Source organism: Schistocerca piceifrons, chromosome 1 (genome assembly GCF_021461385.2).
Source record: "Schistocerca piceifrons isolate TAMUIC-IGC-003096 chromosome 1, iqSchPice1.1, whole genome shotgun sequence".
NCBI lineage: Eukaryota > Metazoa > Arthropoda > Insecta > Orthoptera > Acrididae > Schistocerca > Schistocerca piceifrons.
The window spans coordinates 1,039,521,386-1,039,547,232 of record NC_060138.1 but is presented as its reverse complement, the minus strand read 5'-3'; the positions used below and the strand labels follow the sequence as shown (position 1 = coordinate 1,039,547,232).

At 42.8% G+C, this 25,847-nt stretch overlaps 1 protein-coding gene across 1 annotated transcript in view; it reads left to right on the top strand.

Moving 5' to 3' along the window:
• Window positions 1–4,419: 4,419 nt before the first annotated feature.
• Window positions 4,420–25,847, top strand: part of LOC124725368 (muscle-specific protein 20-like) — a 178,907-nt gene continuing 157,479 nt past the window's right edge. The window contains exon 1 of the mRNA XM_047248457.1: window positions 4,420–4,559. Coding sequence (XP_047104413.1) covers window positions 4,536–4,559 — 24 coding nt within the window. The 5' untranslated portion in view covers window positions 4,420–4,535. The remainder of the gene's footprint in view (window positions 4,560–25,847) is intronic.

Genomic DNA, 25,847 nt, shown 5'->3' with positions numbered 1-25,847 from the left:
TTGTCTTTCGCGGGAAAATACTTTCGCGGGAAAATACTCTACCATCTGAGCTACCCACGCACGACTCACGCCCTCTTCTCACAGCACGCAGTTATAATCTGCCAGGAAGTTTCTTATCAACGCACACTCCGCTGCAGAGTGAAAATTTCACTGTGGAAACATCTCTCAGGCTGTGGCTAAGCCATGTCTCCGCAATATCCTTTCTTGCAGGAGTGCTAGTTCTGCAAGGTCTGCAGGAGAGGTTCTGCAAAAAACTGTCTTTTATAAAAACCTTTCCATGCTACACTCATTAGGAAGACCATGGCATTAACCACAGAGAAAGGTTTTTTGATTATGCAAAGCGAACTAACAATGCTAGAAAATTTGAGTCAAAGTTAGGTGCAAAAATCGCAGCACAAAAAACAGTGGGTTTAATTTCAAACAAGAGCTGATAATACAACACATATTGATGCAAAGCAGCCGGAAAAATTGCGCAATGGTTTTAGCTTTGGTTTCTTAAACCTCGATGACTAAGGGCATGATAAATATGAAACTTTGGACACAAAAACTTAGCAACGTACGATTTTCCAGTGTAAAATATCAGTCACGTTATGATTTTCAAATTTCTACATAATCAGTAAAACTTGATTTTCGTAAAAATTTAAAAAAATTGATCACATTCAATTTGCTTTTAGACAATCCGTTTTCCATAATTGATTTCAAAACTAATCACAGAGGGAAAGGGCATGTTCTCAAGCATTCGGGAAATGAATACCTGAAAATGAGGCAAATTTGAGGGAATGTACCGCGGCAACACGCTACATTGCAGCAACCTGTTGTCCGCGCTTCGTTGCATGTGCTTTTTATTTTGAAATTGACAAGTAGTATCTCACTATACTGCATTGTTCCATGGTGACATTGTCACCGCCGGTTGAAGAACATGTCATTGCTAAGTACCTGACCTCCGGTTACAAATCTGTAGGGGTATTTCACATAGATGGCAAGCAAAAAGTAATATCAATTTTGAATTTATGTGTCTCAGCTTGCTATTTACATTTTTTGAAATTTTTCTGACACTTTCTGCAGGTCATTTTCAGGAAACTTGATACTGTCGGCGAGATGGTGATATAGAAGGTACAGAGAGACTGTGTTTCGGGCCGATAAAATGAACGAGCCAGACCTTGAGAAGGCGTAAATTTTATCAGCCTATCATTTTGTTCCGATGACTTGTCAATAATTTTGCCGACCCCCCATTCTATTACCAGGAATACATGCAACGTAACGGCTACGTAACAACATCAATTTTTAGACATGGCATGGCCGCGATGTAATACCCTGTCATTACAATTTATTGTGTCATTACAACCATGGCTGATACGAACTGAGCACGAAAAAAATGTTAACTTTGGATTCTTTTATCTCATTTTTGGCGATATATACTCGGTATTTAATGTATACATATAATGCCGAGTATATTTTGGTCGCAAAAGTTGAATATATTTATGTTGTCAATTTGTTGACATAGGCTTGAGCGAATAGCCAGTCGCTTAGTTGTGCCACTAGCCCCACCACACGGAGCTTATCCATATCTCGTGCCAAAAAGTTCAATTCTGCATCAATCTTAAAATCGTTTTTATGGCTACTGATAAAATTCTATTGATTATTTACTTCAGCTGTTTCTGCGCTAGGTGGCATGCGAGATAGAATCATGACGTAAACTGTTAACGATGTCACCGTGTACAATCGCAATATAGTTCGATATTACTTGTCAATACACAAATCAAAAATATATGCAACAAAACACGGTCAACAGATCGTTGAAATGTCGCCTGTTGCCGTGGTACAGTCCCTCAAATTTGTCTGTCTTTTCAGGTGTTTTTAGCGCACGTTGGAAAATCTAAAGTTATTTTCTGAATGTTTGAAAATATGCTCTTTCAAACTGTGATTATTTCGAAAGCAGTTAAGGAAACAGATTTTCTACAAGTTGACGGAATCGGTATGTGATATGTTTTTTTTTAATTTCTACGAAAATCAAATGTAAACCGATTTTGTGGAAATTGGAGATCAGTACGTGAATGATGTTTTGCACTGGAAAACCTTATGTTGCTAAGTTGTTGTGTCTAAAGCTTCATGTTTACCGTGCCTTTAATCAATGAGATATAACAGGCCTAAGTGAAAACATCTTTCATAGCGCGGGTTTTTCCGGTTACTTTGCCTCAGTTTGTGTTGCGCTGTTAGCCCATGTTGGAAATTAGCCCATTGTTCTGGGAGAGGCTTAAAATACGTTGCTTCGAATGAGGCTGGGTTTTTAAGCTTTAATAGAAAACGGTATTTATAAAAGAAGTGTCCAAAAGACCCCATTTTCATCTTTCAAAAAAATCGTCATCTTATCGACGAATCTGTTGACTGTTAGGGAATGGTAGGTAGATGATGTTCTGGGTTCCTTATCCTTTGTAACCGACCTATTGCGCATTAAGTTTCACGTTCAGCATGCTTTTACTCTATGATAGTCAAGAATGCAAAGTTTATATTTTTTTCGTGCTGAGATTTTCGCGACCAACTTGATTCACATTATCTAACATCGTTAGCCAGCGCAGGATAATCAAATACACATTTTCTGCCGTTAAAACCGTGGTCTTTTTAATAAGCCCAGTTTGGAAAGCTTTACAGAATACAGCTTTTTGCAAAATTAGTTCTGGAACCTGAAGTCAACGCAAATACACTTATTGCATCATCTTTCGAACAATATGTAACATAAATAACATGGTCAGTATAAAACAACATTTTTCTATAAATATGTAAAATATTGCAAACTCATAAAAAACACTTCACGCTAACAAATAGAGACCACGGTATAAAGAAGGCGCCTGCTCAACTGAGAAACTTAGACGAAATATCCGACGAAGAGAGCATTTAACATCGCAGTTTTTGCAACTAATCTCGGTTTCAGGCGACTCAGACTTTAATTGTACCAAAGCATAACAATGAAAGAAGTTCATCTTTGTAAAGTCTTGTTGTTTCTTAATAATGCTTATTTCTTTGCCGTCGGTACGGGATAACGGCAATAGAAAACATTGCACGAAATTTCTATTTTCGTGACTTAATGTAATTCACGTCAGGATCTGCCAACGTAGGTGATTCTTGCCAAACAGGAAATTGTAAATAATTCGTAATTAATAACGGTGTTCATCGGAATGTTAAGAAACTGTTCACTAAATATATCAGTTATATGTCACTGCAATGACTGATAGTTGGTAACAGTGCTGCAGAACTGAAAAGTGCTGCGATCAAATGCAGGTCAGACACGTTGGAATGTCTAAGATGCAGTATCTGAAGCATATTTGGAAGTATTCCGGGACAGATTAGACAGTCAGTTTGGAGGAAAACAGGAAAATCTACGTTATTTATGAAATACGTCAGTTACAAAAAAAAAAATCTGCTTAATTCATAGCAAAATGTTCCGAATGTTATTGGCTGATTTTTTCCATGTACGTACCACTTTCAGAGAGAGAAATATAACAGCATCCTTTTTTGTGTAATATTATACTATCATAGCAAATCATTTTCTAATAAAAATATTGTTTCCCATGATGTACGACGTAATAGGGGTAGCAACCGACAAACTTTTACAGTTACAGTACCAAACATTTATGTTCATCAAAATACTTTTTGTTGTCAACGACTTAGCGACTGAAATGTATCTAGATACCTTTATTTCGTACGACGTCTGCAGGACACACACACACACGCACACGGACACGGTAAGTTTTCTTTGTTTACTATTATAACTGACTTGCGATTTCGTAGTTTCTAAATAGCACACAACTGTTACCACCTTAAGTCGACAACCACCATGCGTTGTGTACTGCCAACATGACGTCCTGCAAGCGTGTAAAACATCAGTGCACGCTATCTGTTGATGAACTCTGAAATTCGAAACCGATAAAGGGAAAATGGTAACTGTGAAGCATGCGGCGATTTGGAACCTCCGAGCAGTAGCGCTAATTTATACGTTACAGGATGATCAGCGGAAAAATGTGCGTGACAAAATTAATAATTTCGCTCGGAAACTGGAATAATACCGAGGGAAAAATGCAACAAATGTTCGGCTCTGTTGGAAAACATATCTTCGCACCCTCCTGCTACTAAGCTCGTAAACCTATCACGAAGTTCTTTTGGGCTACATCGCGCACAGCTGTCACGAATGTTGGCGCCCCTGCAAATGCACTCAAGTGAGTTTTTAGACTGCTTGCAACCCCATGAAACGAGAGCGGCGACTCGCGTATGCGGTCTGTTAGGGGCGGTACGCCTTTCAACAGTTCACAGCTTCTAGCAAGCGTGACGCACAAGGACGTGCGATCCACACTTGGGAAATCGAGACTAGCCCTACTAAAACAGGTATCCCCGCCGCTACCCCCACTCCGCCACCCCCTGCGCCTGACTCAACAGGGCTAGCATAAAGCCGACCGCAGCTATTCCAGTGCCAGAGCAAGAGCGCGCGCGTTGGGCGACAGGACTCTCTTCAGCCCTTAAGAGCACTGAGAATACAAGACAGCATGCCGGGCAGACCAGCATGGCAGGTGGGTTTCCTGTCTTTGACGTTTGTTGCGTGGCGGCTCTCATTAACTTTTTCCTCTCCGAAATAACTTTTGTGGTAAAGTGCGAACTACAAGCTGTTGTGTACAGTTCTTGATATGAAGTCTTGAAAGCAATAATCCAAGATGGCTTCCTGCATAATTTACCCTGCGTCGTTCACATCTGATTGGCCCAGATAACAAGTTCGCGTATTTTCAGGGAAGGCCTTTCATTTCATTCCCTCCCTTGAAAGATTTTGTATGTGCTAAAGTGGTGTGTTCGTTTCAATGTACTGCAAGATGCATCTCGGATGACGTGCTGTACCGTTACACAAGAATATTTAAGTAAAGTGACAAATAAACTGTCAAAATTACGGTGGAAATATAAAACGAACTCTGTGGTATCATTTAATCACTGTAGTTATTACTATTGCGTAAGAAATGATAATACATTTGTTATTAGGATTCAACTAACTTACGGTTAAGAAGGTGGTTGCGCAATGATGTGAAAATTTTGCTAACAAGCATGTTATCTTAAAAATTATTAAAGCTTTAAGATTCCTGGGGAAAAAATCGAATTAAGAACGAAAGACAATGATCGCTTTCTCGATGCTGTGCATTGCGAATACAGTTTGTCTTGCATAAGTACAAATAGATAATGCACGAAGTGGGCTTAGTACTCCAGCATTTCACCGCATTTCAATGTCTTCACCTACTTTGCCGTGAATAAAATGCATTATTGTGTAACTGAGCTAACAGTCTACGTCAGCAATCTACAGATTTCGTATCGCAGTTGTACGAAATATCTCCATTTGTACACTATTTCAGCGCTCACTCGAATATCGAAGCACGTCTGACGGCTGCAGCAGCCGTAATGGCGGCAGATAAACACCGAATGTCGGTCAAGATGTCGCAACAGTCTGAAATTTGCATTCGCAGAAATAGCTTTCTGGCGCAAGGGACATAAACAAAGTTCTGGAAACGACTTAGAAAACAGCTGTTAGCCGTCTCAGACGTATCGTATGGGATGGAAGGCGGCCAAACTGCCAGAGAAAATCGTCAACGTCAGAATATTTCACAAACATTGCACGTATATATGTTTCGACTTTTATTTACACAGAGTGTCATCATCGGCCATCTTTGCCACGACCCACGACAAATTCTGTTGTTTTTTAAAGTCCATAATCGTAACTCGTCACTGAAATGCGAATTGATTGACAGTCGCCGAATTTTGAAATAACAATTCTGTGTTACAGCTGTGGATCGTGGGGTGTTATGGGAAACAAATTCGTATAGTAATATGTAGTGATTGCTTGCATTCAGAACTTTACGGTATATTTACGTTTATCATGTCTACAGTTCTGTAGCGTATGTGTGTTACATCATGTCTTACAAAGCAGACTGAAATAAGAGCCTGTGGAGAGGGATTGACGATGGACGACAGAAATAACGTATTTTGGGGAACATTTTTGAAACTGTGGTGCTTACGAGATTCGCACGTAGATATTGTCTTATGCAAATTGTGAATCATGAAAGGCGTCGGATCTCTATCAGTGTTGTTCACTTTCTTGTTTAATCATTGCATCAACACAGCTGTAGAAGAAAGCTTCACAATTTTGTAACCATCATTTGAGTAGGACTGAATGTAGAGATTATGTACCGGTATTCCCTAGATAGAGATAGGTAAAAAGGCTTAGTGATACAGTCATGATTAATATAATTTGCTGAACACGAGATTCGAACCCTGGTCTGTTATCGACGCAAGTACTGTTTTCTATTTGATTCCTCCATATGTCATCACCGGTTGACTGAAATTTGAGTCGGAAGTAAACTAACAGAAAAAGGTAGACACCGGATTTCGATATCCTGTCACGAGTGTTCAACTAACACAGCTGTTTCTTAATTGAGTTACTAATAAGTGTTTTTTGGTGTAAAGTTCGAAATGTTTGCCTTTACGAATATGCTGCTGCACTCGGAAGTTCTGCTTTAATAATGCAGCTACGATTGGATGATGGTTTCGATCAACTCCCTGGGTCCAGAACGAATACTTACTCTATAGCTGAATTGAAAATGTCTGGCAGACTAAGGCAGGTTGGAGAGAGATACTGGCAGAAGTAAATCTATGAGGGCGGATCGTGAGTCACGCCTTTGATAGCCTCAGTTCGTAGAGCACTTGACGAGGAAGGCAAAGGTTCCAGGTTCGAGTCACGCCAACGGTTCCTTCTGTTTGGGATGCAACATATAAATCATTTAGTTTAAAAAAATGATTTTGTAATCGCGTACATGATTTTTTAAAAATTTAATTTGAGTGACTAGTTCTTTTGAATGTGTTTTATCTTTGTGATATAGCAGGCAGTTAGTCGGTTCTTTGTACCCTTCTTATGAGAACGCCTCTGTAGAAATGTACGATGACTAAATTAATAAAATAGTGCAGTTTCACTCCACAACCACGACAGAGTGTTACTTCGCGTGTCTATTCACCCGGCATTCCTACAGAGATAAAGCTGCTTAGAGTTTAGCCATATCCTTCTGTCTGAAGTACACTTCTACAATGGTGCTTCAATCCAGTTCCTGTTAGTGGCGGGAAAAGTGTGTGAAGACAGTTCTTTTATACGCTTTCTGGCAATGATAAAGAGAGAGGACTTTCTTAATTGTGAAGTGAGTTAGCTCAGACAAGACTCTATTTCCTCCCCCCCCCCCCCCCCCACACACACACATACACACACTCCATTATTCGCCTCCATTGGCACTAGCTCTTGTTTTGAAAGAAATTCCTCTCACAAAGTTTGTCCAAAGAAATCTGCATCCCAATCTGCATGCTTTCGTGGTACAAGGATCTTCACATCAGAATCGTGAAGAAACTGAAGACGACAGGAAGGTATAGTGAAAGGAAAAGGTTATTTCAAAATTAAAATTATCGATATTAAGAAGCTACCAAAACGAAATGTGATTGAAAATATAAAATCAATAATTAAAAAACTCTTCTCGTGTGAGGAGAAGAAGAAGATGAAATCGAAGAAAAGGCGCCCTCCTAATTCAACTAAGGCGAGAACTGTCAGGTGCCCCCCACAGCTGTCCAATTCCCTGTATCTATAGACTGTCTTCTTTAGGCCTATGCTCACTAGGCCTAGGAACTTCTACCGAAAACCGTGGAGTTACAGCGACAGTTAAGGTATTTTAGTCCATGAGTTTCAACATTCTTCAAAAAGTCGGAGAGGAGAAGTATTGCTCGATACTCTCTTGGTCTAGCCAATGAAAGATACGAAACATTATGGCGCCTATCTGCTCTTTCGATCTCGATCAACATCGAAATTTCAGTGAATCACATGTGATGTTCGCTTAGTCTTACTTAAGATGATAGAGTTTCCATTAAGTGCGCGCTAGAGAGCCACTCACAGACTACACTTCAGACGGACGGCCGAAGTGGCCGAGCGGTTCTAGTCACTACAATCTGGCCCCGCGCGACCGCTACGGTCGCAGGTTCGAATCCTGCCTCGGGCATGGATGTGTGTGATGTCCTTAGGTTAGTTAGGTTTAAGTAGTTCTAAGTTCTAGGGGACTGATGACCTCAGAAGTTAGGTCCCATAGTGCTCAGAGCCATTTGAACCATTTGAACACTTAAGACGGTCTCGTCTGGACGCTACAGTACTCTACGTTGCGCTAATGGCTGATGGTCGCTGATTACACGTCATAAGTTCCATAAGGCTTTTCGCGGATAATGCTGTGTGTACAGAGAAGTCGCGATTCTAGAAAATTCTAATGATATGCAGGAAGAGCTGACAGGATCGATGCTTGTGCAGGGAGTGCGATCGACTCGGTACGTAAACAAATGTAACGTATTGCATATACAGAGACAGAAATTATAGTATTGCACGGTTGCAGAACAAACAATGGAAGCAGTTACACCCGTAAAATATCTAGGCTACTACGGCGCTATTTAAAGTGTAACAATAACATCGCCCTAATCGCAGGTAAGGCAGATGCCAGACAGATTCATTGGAAGTATCCTTAGGAAATGTAGTACACTCGGGAAGGAGGTATCTTGCAAAACACTCGTTCAGCCAATGCTTGAATACTGCTCGTCAATATGGGGAGGTCCGTACAAGATAAGACTGATAAAGGAAGTAGGGTAGATCAAATGAGGATCAGCGCGTTTCGTTACAGGCTCATTTAGCAAGCACGAAAGCATCGCGAAGATCATCAACCAATTCCAGTGGCAAAACGCTGCAAAAGAGGCGTTCCGCGTCATTAAGTGCTTTACTGTTTAAGTTGCGAGAGCGTACGTTCATAGACGAGTCGACAAATACATTGCTTCCTCCACCGTGTATCTCGCGAAAGGACTGTCAGGATAAAATTAAAGAGATTAGACCCCACACGGAGGCTTACCGGCAATCGTTCTTCCCGCGAACCTATCACGGAAATGGAACGGGAAAGGAGGGAACCGACAGCGGTACACAAAGTACCCTCCATCACTCACAGTGAGGTGGCCTGCAGGTTATAGAAGTAGATTCAGAGTTACATTTTGTGCAACAAGATATGGGTGTACGTAAAGCTGAATGTAGAGTCCGAGCAACAATGCCTTTTCATATTAAAATATTCCCATAGCTCGGTGCTGAACACGTATTGATTCACACAGTCGTCGTTTGCATTAATGTATTCGAGTTTCTGTCTTGTGTTCGCGAAAAATATCACTTTGCGGCGTGATTCAGATTGAAAGTGGTTAGTTCGTTCATATCAGGATAATGGAAATGGCGTTCTGGTCGAAGCAATGGCTTAACTAAGTTGTGGTAGCTGTGGGGTGGCGGGCTTACCATGGCCACCGTTCCTGTGGGGCGCATTTTTGTGACAGGCGAAATAAATTAGGGTAAGGGAAGAGGCTTAACTAAGTTGTGGTAGCTGTGGGGTGGGGGGCGCAACATGGCCACCGTTCGTATGGGGCGCATTTTTGTGACAGGCGAAATAAATTAGGGTAAGGGCAGAGGGAGGGCGAATTACGAAGGGGAAACGAAGAAGGGAAAGGACTGAAGGGCATTAATTAGGGAGGAGATGGAGACATGTGACAGGATATAATGAGGGGATGGAAACTGGTTTCTATTGAGCAACGGTTCAATAAGACTTGTCCATTCCTCGTACGGAGTTGCTTCTTTCTTGTTTTCAGTTGCTTGATGGAGCCACCGTAGTTGCCAAGTGAGCCAACATAACGGGAGTGTATATCGAATGGCATTCTATGTTTATTGCTTTTGTTCCTTGCGGCTTTGCATTGATCGACAATGAAACACTAAGAAAGGAATTGCGTTATCTTTGCAATCACTGCAACTTTAGACTGCGTGTTGTTCCGTATTTTAAACTGTATAGTGCAAAAAGAATAGTTTATTAAACACAAAATGAGGAAATGTTGGCGGATAGCGAAGATTATCCTCGGCGTTTTAAACTCTTATTACGTCACTGGAAAGAAGAAAGGCAAAGCACTACAAATTAATGCCTAGTAAGCAAGGCTTTCTTCTCCTTGTTCTTCTTCCTTCTCCTTTTCATTTGGATATCTGAGGACTACAATAATTCGGGTCAGCTTCGTTTCTTCTAGTTTTTATCTTTCCCCATTATTCTTTCATTCTCATACTTTGCAACCTTCATGACTCTTCTATCCACCATGGTTTTACCCTGAGTGTCCCGGGAACCTATAACAGCCTGAATTTTTTACTTGAAACACATCCTGTAGTAAATATCTGTTTCCTGTGTTTCAGTTTCTCCCAGATCCTTTCGTGTCTCTTGAATCCATCTACTTTAATTCTCTTGTTCAGAAGTAGTTGTATTATCTGGTATGTAAACTTCCCCTGGTCCATCCTATGGATGTGTCGAAAGAACATGAACCTTTCTTTACTGATGGTGCCTGAGATTCTCTGTCTTGGTATACAGTTCTGGGTGCTTCTGTTCTTCTTGGTCTCAATATCATCCTGAGAAACAGTCGTTACAAAAATTCTGGCCTCTTAAGTAGTCCTGTTCTTATGAGGTGTGGACTTTCTGCTGCGTACGAGCCTTCATGGTGAATCACTGTTTGGTAATATCTCAGTTCTGCATTGATCGAAAGATTCTTCTTATTGTAGATGTTCATAGTTTGTACACTAAACTGATGTTTATTTGTGCTCCCATTGTTTTTCTTCTGTCTGGTCAGTTTTTACCCATTGCCTTAGGTATTTAAATATCTGTACCTACTGAACTTTGGTACCTTCTGTTGTCTTCCATGAGATGTCTTCATGTTTATCATATACTGTCTCTCTTCGACAGAGATATGTAGGTCCGCAACAGTCGCTTCTCTCTGTAGTTGCTTGATGTAATTAATAGCCTCTTCTAATGAATAATATCACAATATTATCAGCAAATGCCAGGCAATGTACGCTTTTTTTGTGCCGTATTTGTATTCCAACAACTCCTTTCATTCTTCGTCGCCATTCGTTGATCACCGTATCAAGGACACAATTAAAGAGAAACTCCAGTATGAAGTAGTTGGAATAAGACGTGTGGATTGTTGGCAGTCTCAGCATTAGCTAGCTGAGCTTGGAAGTCACAGGCTGCTAGTTATGCAGGACAGACAGGGTGAGTCAGGAGGAAAGGTACATGCTTTGAGGAGTGATAGTGTTAGTGGTGCTGAACAAAAAAATTTCACATGAACGTGTGACACATGAACACATGTCCTGTTCTTAACAGTTTTCGAGGAAACTAATACAACAATGGGGAAATACAGGTGAGAGTAAAATGAAACACTGTGATCTAATGCTTTTGTTTGATTGTGTACACTTCCTCACAAAAAGATATTCGAAAAGTCCACCGTCAACTGCAATGCAATTTGCAGCTCTTTTATACGGCTGTTGTGTTGCTGCACTGAGCTCATTCGTACGCCTTTTATTGCAAAGTACGAGTGAGGAGTCCACACTGCACTTGTAGACTTCGCTCTAAAGCCAACCCCACGAACAGTAATCTGTTGCAGTAAGATCAGGTGACCACAGCGGCCAAGAAATGACTTCACGGCGACCGATCCAATACGTTTCATCGAGGTTCGGTGTCACTGGCCGTCGTGCTGAAAGTGCATACGACTTCGTGTTCCAAAGGAATATCCTCCCAGTGTTCTGGTAATACATTTTGGAGGAAATCGAGGTACCAGTCTCCATTAAGACGCTTATCTAAAACAACTAGGCCTATGAGTTGATCATCAATAATACCGCGCCACGTGCATTGAAATGGCCACCTAAAGACAACACTAACCTAGCCTATTATAGCTTTTATTGTATTCGCATGTGAGTGCTGTGAAGGACACGTGACTGACGCCCGTGATTTTCTAACAGCTGTAATCGGATACGGTTAAGAAAAGACCATATGTTCATTTGTAGTTTTTTGTTCAGAATGACTCATCCCTCACAGTATGTACCTTTCCTCTTGACTCGCCCTGTATATGCCTATCATCCACCTCTCTTGAAATGCAGATGCAGGAGTTATCGTTAGATCATTTATTATAAATGCTGAAATTAGACTTTTGGACAGTCAGAGAGTGTATTTGTAACGCAGGGTTCTTCTCGTATTTCTTTGAGACGAGTACGGAATGCAAATAGCGACCAGCAAAGGGACCACATTTGGAGGGCGTGTGGATGTAAGGTGACGTTTGCTGGATGGTTACGAGAGCGGCGCTGGAGAAGCCAGCCAACTCCAAATATGCGCCGCGCTGGCCGGCTCACCAGCGGACTGGATAAAAATAGGCAATCGGGGGCAAAATAGCGCTTCGCGTCACGTGACGGGCTCGTAACGGCGGGGGAGGAGCTGCGCCTGCGAAATACAGGCTCCGCTGCCTGCGCAACACGGATGGTGTTCAGCAGGCCGGCACAGCCAGGCACAGTGCGTGGTCCTGCTTCTGCGTTCCCGTGTATGCTCGTCAACTCACTGCGCGGTGAGAGGCAAAGGGTACTTCGCACCAACAGTAGCCATTTTATGTCCTAATCAGTTCTCGTATTGGACGAGGGAAAAATCAATGTCTTCACGCCTCTGCACGCGCCCTAGACTTGCTTTCGCTAGAACAGTTACATCTACATACGTAATCTGCAGGCCACCGTACGGTGCATGGCGGAGGGTATCTTCTGCCACAATTAGTCATTTCCTTTTCTGTTCCACTCGCAAATGGAGCGAGGGAAGAACTCCACCCCCTACCCTCCTCCACCAAATAAGCCCACAATGTATGTAGATGTTGATGTATTCATCTACATCTACATACATTATCCACAGGCCAGTGTACAGTGCGTGGCGCAGCGTACCCCATACCACTACTTGTCATTTCCTTTCCTGTTCCACTCGCAAGAAGAGCGAGGGCAAAACGACTGTTTATATGCCTCCGTAAGAGCCTCAATGTCTCGTATCTTATCTTCATGGTCATTGCGTGAAATGTCAGCTGGCGGCAGTAGGATCGTTCTACAGTCAGCTTCAAATGCCGCGACTCCAAATTTGCTTAATAGCGTTCCTCGAAAACAACGTCGCCTTGAGTTCCAAAACATCTTCGTTAATAAGAAACTTCCTGGCAGATTAAAACTGTGTGCCGGACCGATACTCGAACTCGGGAGCTTTGCCTTTCACGGGCAAGTGCTCTACCAATTGAGCTACCCAAGCACGACTCACAGCCCGTCCTCAAGGCTTCACTTCTGCCAGTACCTCGTCTCCTATCTTCCAAACTTTACAGAAGTTCGCAGGAGAGCTTCTGTAAAGTTTGGAAGGTGGGGGACGAGGTACTGGCAGAAGTAAAGCTGTGAGGACGGGACGTGATTCGTGCTTGGATAGCTCAATTGGTAGAGCACTTGCCCGCGAAATGCAAAGGTCCCGAGTTCGAGTCTCGGTCCGGCGCACAGTTTTAACCTGCCAGGAAGTTTCATATCAGCATACACTCCGCTGCAGAGTGAAAATCTCATTCTGGAATCTCCGTTAGTAGTTTTGGCCTCGCAAAATTTGTAATCCATCAGAATGTGCATTGCTACACAGTCGTAGCCGCAGAGCGGCAGTCTCTTCCTATGTAGTGTATGAGTCACAGTCAATGACGAGATAATTTTGTAATGCGAGACAGTTTACGAAAGCACGTAGCTATAAAAAGAGGCTAAAAAACAAAGCAGCTTCGTAACACCAGAAACAGCTCATCACTGTGTAAAAGAGTAGTAGACATTGCTCTAGATCAGTGGTCGCATTGGTCAAATCTGATCACCTTGTTTCTAGCTTGATATTTTAAGTGTTGAATAAAGAAGAAAGCTTCAATAACGACTTTCGTTTCCTTAATATCGCTTTTCGAAATTAGTTCAAAATGAAAAGTTAAAATAATTTAGTCAAAGAAACGTACTGAATGTTTCAAATCGAAATTTTAATTAGCAAGAAAAATTAAGCACATTACGTGTAGGTTTAGGTATAAAAAGAGGTAAATTACATATTTAAGACATTATTATTACAAACTGAGAAAAAAGGTTTGGAGAAAACGTTTGTTCATATACTAGTGTTGATGGATTTCGATCGCTTACTTCTGGAACTTTTTTCCGATCTGACATTGACTGAACATAGTGCAGCCAAGAAAAGGTTTTGTTTCTTGAATCCGTGTAAAAAGACAGAAGAAAACCAATACATGCTGAAATATGTGTACAAAAAGGCTGCATGCAGTTCACGTTGCCTAAAACGATTTGTAATGTTTTTGAACATGTTGCGGCATCAGTACATCAGATAGAAGGATGATTAAAGCGTTTTATCTCTTGAAATATTGATGTCACATATGCGTCTCACCGTTCTCAAGAAAGCACTGGAAAAGTCGATGTAATCATGTGAAGAGTTTTGCAGCACTGGCGCCTTTGCAGTCATGATAACTGTAAGGAACTAAAGATGAATCACGAAACAGTTGTAAACCACTCCTCATTTTCTGACGATCGGTCACACTTTCATTCGCGAAAGCTAAATGAAGCAGAACTGATTTTTACAGTGCTTGGAATTGCTCATGGTGGGCGGCTCGATTTGGTTAAGTATGACAATGAAACATGAAAAAGATGGTGGTCAAAGAACGGTGAAACTATGTGAACAGCGGCAATCCGGGGATTAGCTCAGGCAAAGTGCTCTTGCGCTGTGTGTGTGGGCGGGGGAGGGGGGATTTTTTAATGCATTTTCTTTCACGAAAAACATGTATTCATTTTAGTTCATGTGTCACGACCATAATAGTGCACGCGATAGTTTTGCAAGCCCTTGGCTTCTCGACCATTGTTTGGATGATCCAGCTGCTGGAGATTCGTTGCTTAATATATGCAACGCCTCATCCTGTGCGTCTGGAGAAACAAGCAAAAGCAACAAAAATGGGTTTTCATCAGTCTTCCAATAGCAACAACCCAATATATTCAAATTGGGAATCGGGAAGACCTGTGAACTTGACTGTCCCAGCCAATTCATCTTCTACGATATATACATGCGATGCAGAAAAATTTGAAACATTCCTTGATAGTTGTATATAGTGTTCGTCACGCATGAACCTCCTGCGTCACCTTTTAAAGGGCTAAATGTGATGAAAGTAGAGAACTTATTTCGACGTTAACCAGTAACGAAGCTGTACGTGGATAATAGCTCGGGACTTCAACATAGAGTTACACTATCTGATTAAAAGTGTCCGGGCACCCCTGTGTAACGCGGAATTGGATAATAAACGGCACGACAGACGAAACGAGTGGTGTAACATGAGTGGGACAGTATCGTGTTGTCAGTAGAGAAGCATTAACACCAGAATGGGTTGGTCAAGAGAGCTCAGTGACTTTCAGCGTGGGCTAGTCATTGAAACACCCATCACGGATGTATCAGCGCATCTAAAGCTGTCCAGGTCGGCAGTTGGCCATGTGAGTGCGAAATGGAAACGCGAAGAAACAACCACAGCTAAACAAAGACCATGCTGCAGATCTGATCTACTGACGGACAGGGACTGTCGAGCACTGTCGAGGCCGGTTGTAAAAAATCGCGTGAAATCCGGGGAAGGAATCAGACGTGAGTTTCGAAGTGCTACACCAGTCCAGCTAGCACAATGACTGTGATTAAGGTGTCAAAAAGAACCTGGACAAAGGTCGAGCAGCTCCCTGTAAGCCACACGTCTTTGTAGTCAGTGCTAAGAGAGACTTGAGGTGTTGTGAAGAGCGACACCACTGTACAGAGGATAATTGGAAACGAGTGATTTGGAGTGATGAATCGCGCTGTATCCTGTCGCAATCCGACGGAAGGTTTTAGGTTTGACGAATGCCTGGAGAATGTTACCTGTCTGTAGCGCCAGTATAGGGCTGTTTTCGTGTTTAGTTTCTGGTCCTCTTATTACGCTTCAGAAAATGCTAAATGCGGAAAAATATGAAAACATTTTACAGCATTGTGTGCTGCGTACAGTACAGGAACAGCTTGGAGACAATGATTGTTGGTATCAGCTTGACAGTACTCCCTGTCATAACGAGGCACCTGTGAGGTAATGGTGTGTGGACAGTAACGTTTAGAAATGGAGTGGCTTGCGCAGAGTCGCGACCTGAAACCAATTGATGAGTTAGAAGGTGAACTTCATTCGAGACCGCAGTGTCCAATACTACTAACTTCTTGGTTTCTGTTCTTGAGGAAGAATAGGCTGCCAGATCTCCACAGACGTTCAGACACGTCACCAGCAGATTTGGAGCTGTTTATAATGGCGAAGGGTGGATACATGCCATAACAATTTCTAGTAACAAGTGTTGATTGCCACCCTCCTCGATCGTCCCCACTTTTCTAAGACTGTCCCGTGTCCTTACATGTGTGTTATGGGACACCCTCAAGTTCCTCCTTTTACGGTTTACTTTTGCAGTTTTACTTTTTTATATCATATTGTAAAATTGTTAATTTCATATTCATTAACTTTTTGTTCTTGTTAGCCATTATGTGTAAAACACACGAGAAGTAAAAAAAAAAGCAGTGGTTTTAAAAGTCAGCTGTTTCGTCACCACGTTTTCGAAATGGTTAATGTTGAAGAGGCAGTTGTATTTATGGGGTGACGGAGTAAAGGAGTATTGACACGTTTCGTATTTTCAAAGTGAAACAAGCTTAAGGTGGGATCTGTGGAAAGTGAACTTCTAGTTAAAACAAATTATAATATGAGCTGCTCAGAGTTCTTTCAGCACGTTCTACAAGAGAAGAAGTGAAGGACGCTACATCAGATAGTAAGTTCCAGCCTCAGCACCATTGATTTTATACTTATATGGATATGGTGTCTGTTCTTTCGAAGATGTCCGACAGAACAAACACCATTCACGACCTGCAGCCGTCTAGAACGAAATTAGAATTAGATATTAATACCTTCAGCTGCTGACAGGCGTTGATATATATCAACGGGTACAGGTGAAAATGTGTGCACCGATCGGGACTCGAACCCGGGATCTCCTGTTTACATGGCAGACGCTCTATCCATCTGAGCCACCGAGGACACAGAGGAGAGCGCGACTGCAGGAACTACCACGCGGACGCCTCCCGCGAGACCCACAGTCTCACCTTATATGTCCACGAGTAATGAGTGTGTTGGGTAGGGACACTACGAATGTAGTGTGTGGACATATAAGGTGAGAATGTGGGTCTCGCAGGAGGCGTGTGCGAGATAGTCCCTGCAGTCGCACTACCCTCTGTGCCCTCGGTGGCTCAGATGGACAGCCGGCACGGTAGCTCAGCGTGTTCGGTCAGAGGGTTAGCTGCCCTCTGTAATAAAAAAACTGAGTTAATAGATCAACAACGATCTAAACGGATGTCTTACGACGTCCGTCCCGAGCAGATGCAACGAACAAGAGCAAACAAAACGGGGTTAAAAAATGGATAGAGCGTCTGCCATGTAAGCAGGAGATCCTAGGTTCGAGTCCCGGTCGGGGCACACAGTTTCACCTGTCCCCGTTGATATACATCAACGCCCGTCAGCAGCTGAAGGTATTAATATATAATTCTAACCATTGATTTTCATCAGTGTATAAGAGTGAAGTATGGCATTTGTAGTCTACACGGAATAGCAGTGTCTGTGGTATTAAGAAGTATGATGCAGTGGTCTTTTGGACATGAATGCATGTTTGTCTGAAGAACAGGCACTGCAGGGACTACAGTCATTAAGAAATACAGGAAATGTTTTCGCAGTTGCGAATATAAACTACCTTCGGCTGCATATTGGAATGACGACAGTGAACATTTTTACCGTACTGGGACTTGAACCCGGATTTCCCACGTAACGCGAGCGTTCACCTTAACCGCTTCGGCCATCCGAGCACGAACCACAGCCAGCCTCAAACTTCCATATGCTGGCGTCCATGTGTCACAACCTGCTCTCGTACGTTACGTATATTCCCGTCCAGGAAGGACATATTTATTGAGAGACGAGAGCCTGATCTTGGCGAATAAATGTGGTATAGCGGTGCCTGTGTTATTAAGAATTTCGGTCGTGCATGCATGTTTGAAGGAACAGGCGCTGCAGCGACTACAGCCGTCAAGAAATACAGGAAATCTATTCAAAGTCGCGGCTGTACCATTAACACATTCATATGATTTTTTTTACGATTCTAAGCAGTTCAGCATATTCGAAATTGGACATCATATTAGGGCTACCGTGAGTATTGTGTTTATTATTTAGGAGTCAGTACCGCTCACACTGTGTAATAAAAGACGTCTTCATGTGAAATAAGTCTCATACATAGCAATTTCCTTCGCATCTGTGACCCTCGTGTTAGCACCAGATATCTGTTTTGAATTATGAAACGAAACATGCCTTTCGTTGTACACGACGCTAAATACGACAAGGTGTTGTATGTGCAGCACAAAGAAAGTACAGAGCATGTTCTATAAGTGGGTTAGAGTCTATGTAGCAACAACAAATCCAAGTGTGTGTGTGTGTGTGTGTGTGTGTGTGTGTGTGTGCGCGCGCGTGCGCGTGCGTGAGAGAGAGAGAGAGAGGCAGAGAGAGAGAGAAAGAGAGAGGCCGGATGGATTCTGGTGGCGGGTCTGAGGTGAGGGTGGGGTTGGGGAGGGGTGGGAGAGGGGAAAGATTGAGGGACAGAGAAAGAGATGATTAGCGTCCCAAATACCATTACTGGAAAGTAAACAGTACGCCATAGCAACAGGCGTCAGCAGTATGTGCATACGAGATTTTCTGTGACACTGAATTAGTTTTAATATCACGGAGATTCGCTAACAAAAGGAACTGGCAGAGTTTTATTCCGTGTTGCCTGAAACATTTTCAGTATCGATATATTGCGTCCTCTGTCGTATGTTACGCCGCCTGTCTCGTATAACTGGTTGCATTTCAACACAGTTATTTTTATAAATGAAAGTTAGATCTCTTGAGACTCTGCCAGGCTAGTAAAGAGGTTATCGCACTTCTGGAAAGTTGGCACGCCGTCATCGTCCCAGGAGTATATTTTGCCGAAAATATGTACAGAGACACATCTTCTGCTGAGAGTCCAAACGGAAGTGAAGTTGGAGGACAATGAAACAAGTCTGCTAACCCTTGGTTTACTAGTTCAAAATTTTTCCTCGTGAGTCATTCGTCTTTTATAGAACTTGAAATTATTCGTAAATCGCGATGTCGCATTTGTTGTCTCCGAGACAACTGGTTTTACGCCTTCGCTGTTGTTTCAGAACTTAGAAGTAACAGTTTCGGGGTAGCAGATACATAAACATATTTTCGGCAGCTCATAGGTAATCGTTGCCCTTAATGTAAAGCGCATCCTAATTCGAATTCCGACTTGAAAGCTGCCAATTTCGAATTTTGGTAGCGGAAGAAATATTCCCCATTTTGGTGGTAAGTCAAGGCGTGGCGATGTAATATAGATTCTGATCATCAGACTAAACTGAAGTTATTGGTGTGATTCCAAATCCGCCCGCCGTCTCTCGTGAAGTGAGGGCACTTGACACGGTTCTTCGTGAATCGTCCGTCGGATGGGCACAATATAGTCGACAGTTTCTTCGGTGCTCTTTGGGAGGAGTATTTAACGGACTGGACTCGCATTGCGAATAGAGAGGGGCTCTGATCATCGTCCAACCAACCACATTTTGGTTTGCCGTGGTCTCATTAAATCTTAAGGTGAATAACAGAGTAGTTTGCCTGGGAAGGACTCGTCCGAGTTCCCAGAATGAGATTGTCACTTTGCAGCGGAGTGTGCGCTGGTACGGGGTGTTCAAAAAGTCTCTCCGAAGTGCCGTATGATTAATTGTTAGCCGCGCGTGCCGTATGCCGCAGTGAATATACCGAAGTGAAACTCAGTAAAATACAAATTATTAATTTATTGAATAATCATTTTCACTTACTAATTTTCACATTAAATGTTGAAAGTGTTCCCCCTGTTGTTGAATACACAATTCAATTCGTCTAATCATGTTTCCAAACACAAGCTGTAACACTTCTTCTGTAACAGAAGCAATAAAAGTGGATATTGCAGTTTTCAATTCATCGATGGATTTTGAACGGTTTTTATAGACAGTTGCTTTCGATGCACCCCAGAAGAAAAAGTCAGGTGGTGTGAGGTCAGGCGATCGTGGAGGCCAAAGTCCCTGTGAAATTATCCGATCACCAAAAACATCAGCAAGCAGTGACATTGAAACGCGAGCTGTATGCGCGGTTGCACCATCTTCTTGAAAATAACCGTTCAGTATTTCACTTAACACAAGGTCTCCTATGAATGGGTACAGAATATCACTGCGGTATCGTTGTGCGTTTATTGTTTCGTTGAAAAATGTGGAACCCACAATCTGACGTCTAGAAATTGCAATCCGAATTCCTATTTTCATAGATTGAATTGGTTCCTCATGAATACGCAGTGGATCTGCAGTACTCCACGTACGAGAATTTTGCAAGTTCATGTACCCGGGTAAATGAAACCACGCCTCATCAGTGAAAAATGTTTCATTAAGAATATTCCTTCCATTTTGTTTGAAACGAAATTTTTGAACCATTGAGATCTTGCCATGATCAGTATTTTTCAGTTCTTGACGCCTGTCACTTTGTATGGGAAAAGTTCTAATTTTTTCCTTACTGCTGTGTGGGCCGTTCCGACACTAACATCAATTTCCTGGGCGAGTTTTCTTACTGACTTATTTGGACTCATGGACATTTTATCGGAAATATCGAGTAGTTTATCCTCGGACAAAACGCTAGGACGACCACTTCTCGGTGCATCTGTCACTGAACTCATACTTCGAAATTTGTTAATCAAATCTCGCACAGTATCGCGTTGTGGGACTGTTGTCTCCGGGAAAACTGAATTAAATGTTTGACGAACTGAAACTGTGTAATTACGGCCAGCTTTGAACACTTGTTCGACTAAAAACACACGTTAGCGTTTTAACAATGACAAAAAACGAAACAAACGAACAAGGGAACTAAACTGAAAAGTTCACGTCAACACGTAACGACACACACACACCACCGATACTAGCGACGTTGGCTGAGATAAACCAAACAGTGGAATGTTGGGAGAGTCCACTGGAAGGGAAGAAACCCAGGCACGCGAACAATCACACGGCACGCGCGGCTAACAATCATACGGCACTGCGGAGAGACTTTTTGAACACCTAGTGTGAAGCTTCCTGGCAGATTAAAACTGTGTGCCGGACCGAGACTCGAACTCGAGACCTCAGGCAAAGGACTTTAAAACCTAATATAACTCATTTCTTTCAGAAGGAGTAAGCCTTACACTGGCAACGGCTTTCACACTTTCCGTTTGTTTCAGTTCCGTAGTAATTGGTGTAACTCTGCACGCTTCGCAAGTAACCACTGTTACGTGTACGAAATAGACATAAACCTCATGCACCACAACGAGGAAAACCGGAATGCATAAACTACTGTCTGATCAAAAGTATCTGGACACCCATTAGTGGACATCAATGTATCGTGTGTTCAGTCTACGCCTTTGTGACGCCCTCAACTCTGCTGGGGACACTTTCAATGAGACGTCTGAATGTATGTGGAGGAACGGTAACCCATCTTTCCACAGGAACCGAAACCAGAGAAGGATGTTGAACGACGGCATCTGGAGCGAAGTTGACGTTCTAACCCATCCAAGAGATGTTTCACTGGGTTCAGGTCTGGACTCTGGATGGGGCAGTCCATTTGAGGAATTGCCTCAAAGACGCTGCCTTACGGCAGTGTGGATTGCCAAGCACATACAATCAACGTCTCCGAACTGTTGCACATCCTAACCATGAAAAACACCTCCATTCCGCAACGTCACACATACACATCGTGGCAGGCAACGTTCGCCAGGCATTCACCAAACCCAAACGCTTACATCAGGTTACCACAGGATATGGTGTGATTCATCACTCCAAATCGCTCAACACTGTCCTGTGGCGTCACTCTATACACCACCTCAGGCTCCGCTTAACACTGACTGCGGAAATGCGTAGCTTATTAGGAGCTGCTGGACAACTGGACTCTATTCTTTTTAACTCTCTACGAATAGCCACTGTGCTAGCCGTAGTGGTAGCAGAATTTGGAAACTACGAGTGACTGGGGCAGTTTTAGAAGCGTTGAAATGTCCAACGTCCCTCGTCGATTTGTTACTCAATTGACACCCAAGACTAGTCCACATTCGAAGTCACTGACCAACTCATTCTGCTGTTACTGCTTCGCCTTTCGTGACATCTAGTGGACAGTTCTGCATGACATTGGGGTGTCCAGATGCTTTGATCAGATAGTGTGGAAGTGACGACCAACAGCTGAAACAATTTGTGTGCTGAGGAAGGCACTTCCAACACAGCTGAAACATTGGTTAATTTAGCGTTTTCAATATTCTACAATATGACGCTGTAATATGTCCAGAAATATTTCAATGAAAATCCTTGTAGGTTGTATCTGACTAATGCTCCACTAATGAAATGTTTATATCTGTATAAAATAGTTCAAATGGTTTAAATGGCTCTGAGCACTATGGGACTTTACATCGTAGGTCATCAGCCCCCTAGAACTTAATCCCGTGTCCGGCCATCCTGATTTAGGTTTTCCGTGATTTCCCTAAATCGCCCCAGGCAAATGCCGGGATGGTTCCTTCGAAAGGGCACGGCCGACTTCCTTTCCTAATCCGATGAGACCGATGACCTCGCTGTCTGGTCTCCTCCTCCAAAACAACCCAAACCCCAGAACTTAGAACTACTTAAAGCTTACTAACTTAGGAACATCACACATATCCATGCCCGAGGCAGGATTCGAATCTGCGACCGTAGCGGTCGCGCGATTCCAGACTAAAGCGCCTAGAACCGCTAGGCAACAACGGCCGGCTACAAAATAGTTCTATCCTGAAACATAGCGATAGCAAGAGCTCTGATGCGCATTTGGAGAACTCACAGTGCCAAGTGTTGTTTATCTTCCATTCTGCACTTTCTGCAAAGGGAGTTCATGTCGGTACAAAACACAGCACCACATTCCGCTTTCTCTTTTAGTTTCTAGTCTCCACATTTTGCTTGGGAGAAAGGATATGACTGAGATTGGTTTACCCACAGCTGTGAACCGTTTGTGAAAGCTGTGACCGATGACTGAGAAAAGGAAAGATGGGGTGAAATTCGCATCCCAAGCAGAACGAGACTCAACCACTCTCTTTCAGCACCTGACACAGGAGTTTGATGTAGGTCATGTGAGAGGTAATGCCGATGCGCCCCAGGCAGTCCTTCCTAGTAATTAGGTTGGAGTGAATTTAAAGACGTAGTAACGTTTAAGATCTATAGGACGTTAGGAATTACGGCCGTCTTCCTCGAATGAGAGATCCGTCTCAAATTTCAAGTCTACGAGTACCTCTCTCTTAGTTTCTTGTCTGCACATTTTGCTTGAGAGAAAGGATATGACTGAAATGGTCTACCACAGCTGTGAGTCGTTTGTGAAAGTTGTGACCGATGACTGAGAAATGGGAAGATGGGCTGAAAGCCGTTTCTCAATCAGAACGAGACTCAACGCGTCTCTTTTAGCACTTGACAGAGAAGTTGTGTTGAGCATATCTGTGAAACTTTCGTGTTTACTAAACGTTCAGTAATAAAATGTTGCTTGTTACAGGCCCCAGAGTGACGAGCAAACTCACGATCGGTCGAAAGAATGTTTCGTAAACCGCGTTTTCCGTGGATGAAATACATTCCCTGAGGATCCTTGGAATGAATCTCAGTCTGAGATCTTCTTTTCCCGTAACTGGTACTCTTTGATTGTTCCACTTTAGATCGCTCCGGGCGGATGCCCTTTGATATTTTACGGTTATCCCTGTTTCAAGTGATTTGCTCCAATAGCGTAATGGAACATTAATGGAACTTTCCACTTATTTATGCGTAGCACGTTGAATTTAGTGTCGATCATCTACAGGACTTCCTGTATTTCGCTACATTTCTCTGGCGTTGTAACCTTACTTTGCTATACGCAACAGTATCATCCGCGAACGGCCGTAGTAGCTTCTGATGTTATCCAGTATTATGTACAAAGGGCATTCAAAAAGTTTTGCACAGTCGTCACTAATTTTTTTATTTTTTGCAGTTGGAAAATGAAATTTTTTGTGAACATACTTGGAACATTTAGCTATACATTGAGCCTACTCAATGTAGCCTCCATCAGCTGTGACGCATCTTGTCCAACGCTCTTTCCATGATGTAAATGCACTTTGGTAAAATTCTGGGGATTGACTTTTACACCATCGCTTGACACAGGAAATAAAGGCTTTCTCACTATCAAATTCCTGCCTCATAAGGGCTGTAAGGGGTTTGGCATTGTCATGGCGTAGTCTGATGAGCTGACCCTGAAGTTGTGGTCTGTGGGTCTTGATGGCACGTCGCAGCTTGTTCAATGACAAACAGTAACGGTCCCGGTTAATTGTGGAGCCAGGTTCCAAAAAGTCCATGGAAATGACACCACACTGATCCCAGAAGAAGAAGGCCATCATCTTTCGGCCTGTCGTTCGTGAAAGTCTTGATTTCTTCTTCCGAGGGGAATCCGTATGACGCCACTCCATGGATTGGGTTATGCTCTCAGGTTCGGACAAAAACAACCATGTTTCATCCTGAGTAATGACGTCGTCAAAACAATGTTTCCACTTTTCAGTAAAGGTCTTCATGAGTCCCTCGCACACATTCTTCCTCGTCGTTTTCATTTCTCTAATCTAGGCACCGAACGTGCACAGATTTTTCTGTACTCCCACGCCCGGGTTCCCGGGTTCGATTCCCGGCGGGGTCAGGGATTTTCTCTGCCTCGTGATGGCTGGGTGTTGTGTGCTGTCCTTAGGTTAGTTAGGTTTAAGTAGTTCTAAGTTCTAGGGGACTTATGAACACAGCAGTTGAGTCCCATAGTGCTCAGAGCCATTTGAACCATTTTTTTTTTTCTGTACTCAAGTGACTGTACCAGTGATACCACACTACTCTATGACAAACGAGTCATTTCAGCAAGCCGTCGTGTCGTCACACATCTGTCAGTTTGGATGATTTGATCAATGGTCTCCTTATTCACGTCATTCACTGCCGCCGATGGTCTACCGCATCGTGGATTGTCCAGTAGAGAGAAATCACCTTCTTTAAACTTCTGCAACCACCGCTGGATACTGCTGCGATCCACTGTGTCCTCCCCATAAACAGGGAGCAACTTCCTGTGAATCGATGTGGCAGAGTCATCGCCGGTCTTGAAGGGGAACTCCATCATCGACTGTTGTCGCAACCGGATATCTACTTCACGGTCCATTAAGGCTTACTTGTAAATAAAAGAAAATACTTTTATATACCAACTTATAGCTAAATGTTCCAATTATGTACAAAAAAAATTTAATTCTCCCCCTACAAAAAATAAAAAAATAGAGGCGACTGTGCAAAAGTTTTTGAACGCTCTTTGTATATCCTGAACACTAACGGTCCTGTAACACACCGTTAAGATACTCCGGAAGCTACTCTTACATATGACGATATCGACTCTTTCTGAACGACGTGTTGAGGAAGCATAACTTTGTCGCAAATCTGTAAGGAGGAGGAGGAGGTTAGTGTTTAACGTCCCGTCGACAACGAGATCATTAGAGACGGAGCACAAGCTCGGATTAGGGAAGAATTGGGAATCGGCCGTGTCCTTTCAAAGCAACCATACCTGCATTTGCGTAAAACTATTTAGGGAAATGACGGAAAACCTAAATCAGGATGGCCAGAGACGGGTTTGAACCGTTGTCCTCCCGAATGCGAGTCCAGTGTGCTAACCACTGCGCCACCTCGCTCAGTAGCAAATCTGTTAACTCCTTTCGTAACGTTTGTGCTGCACGTACTAGGTCCTCTGTTTCACTACAT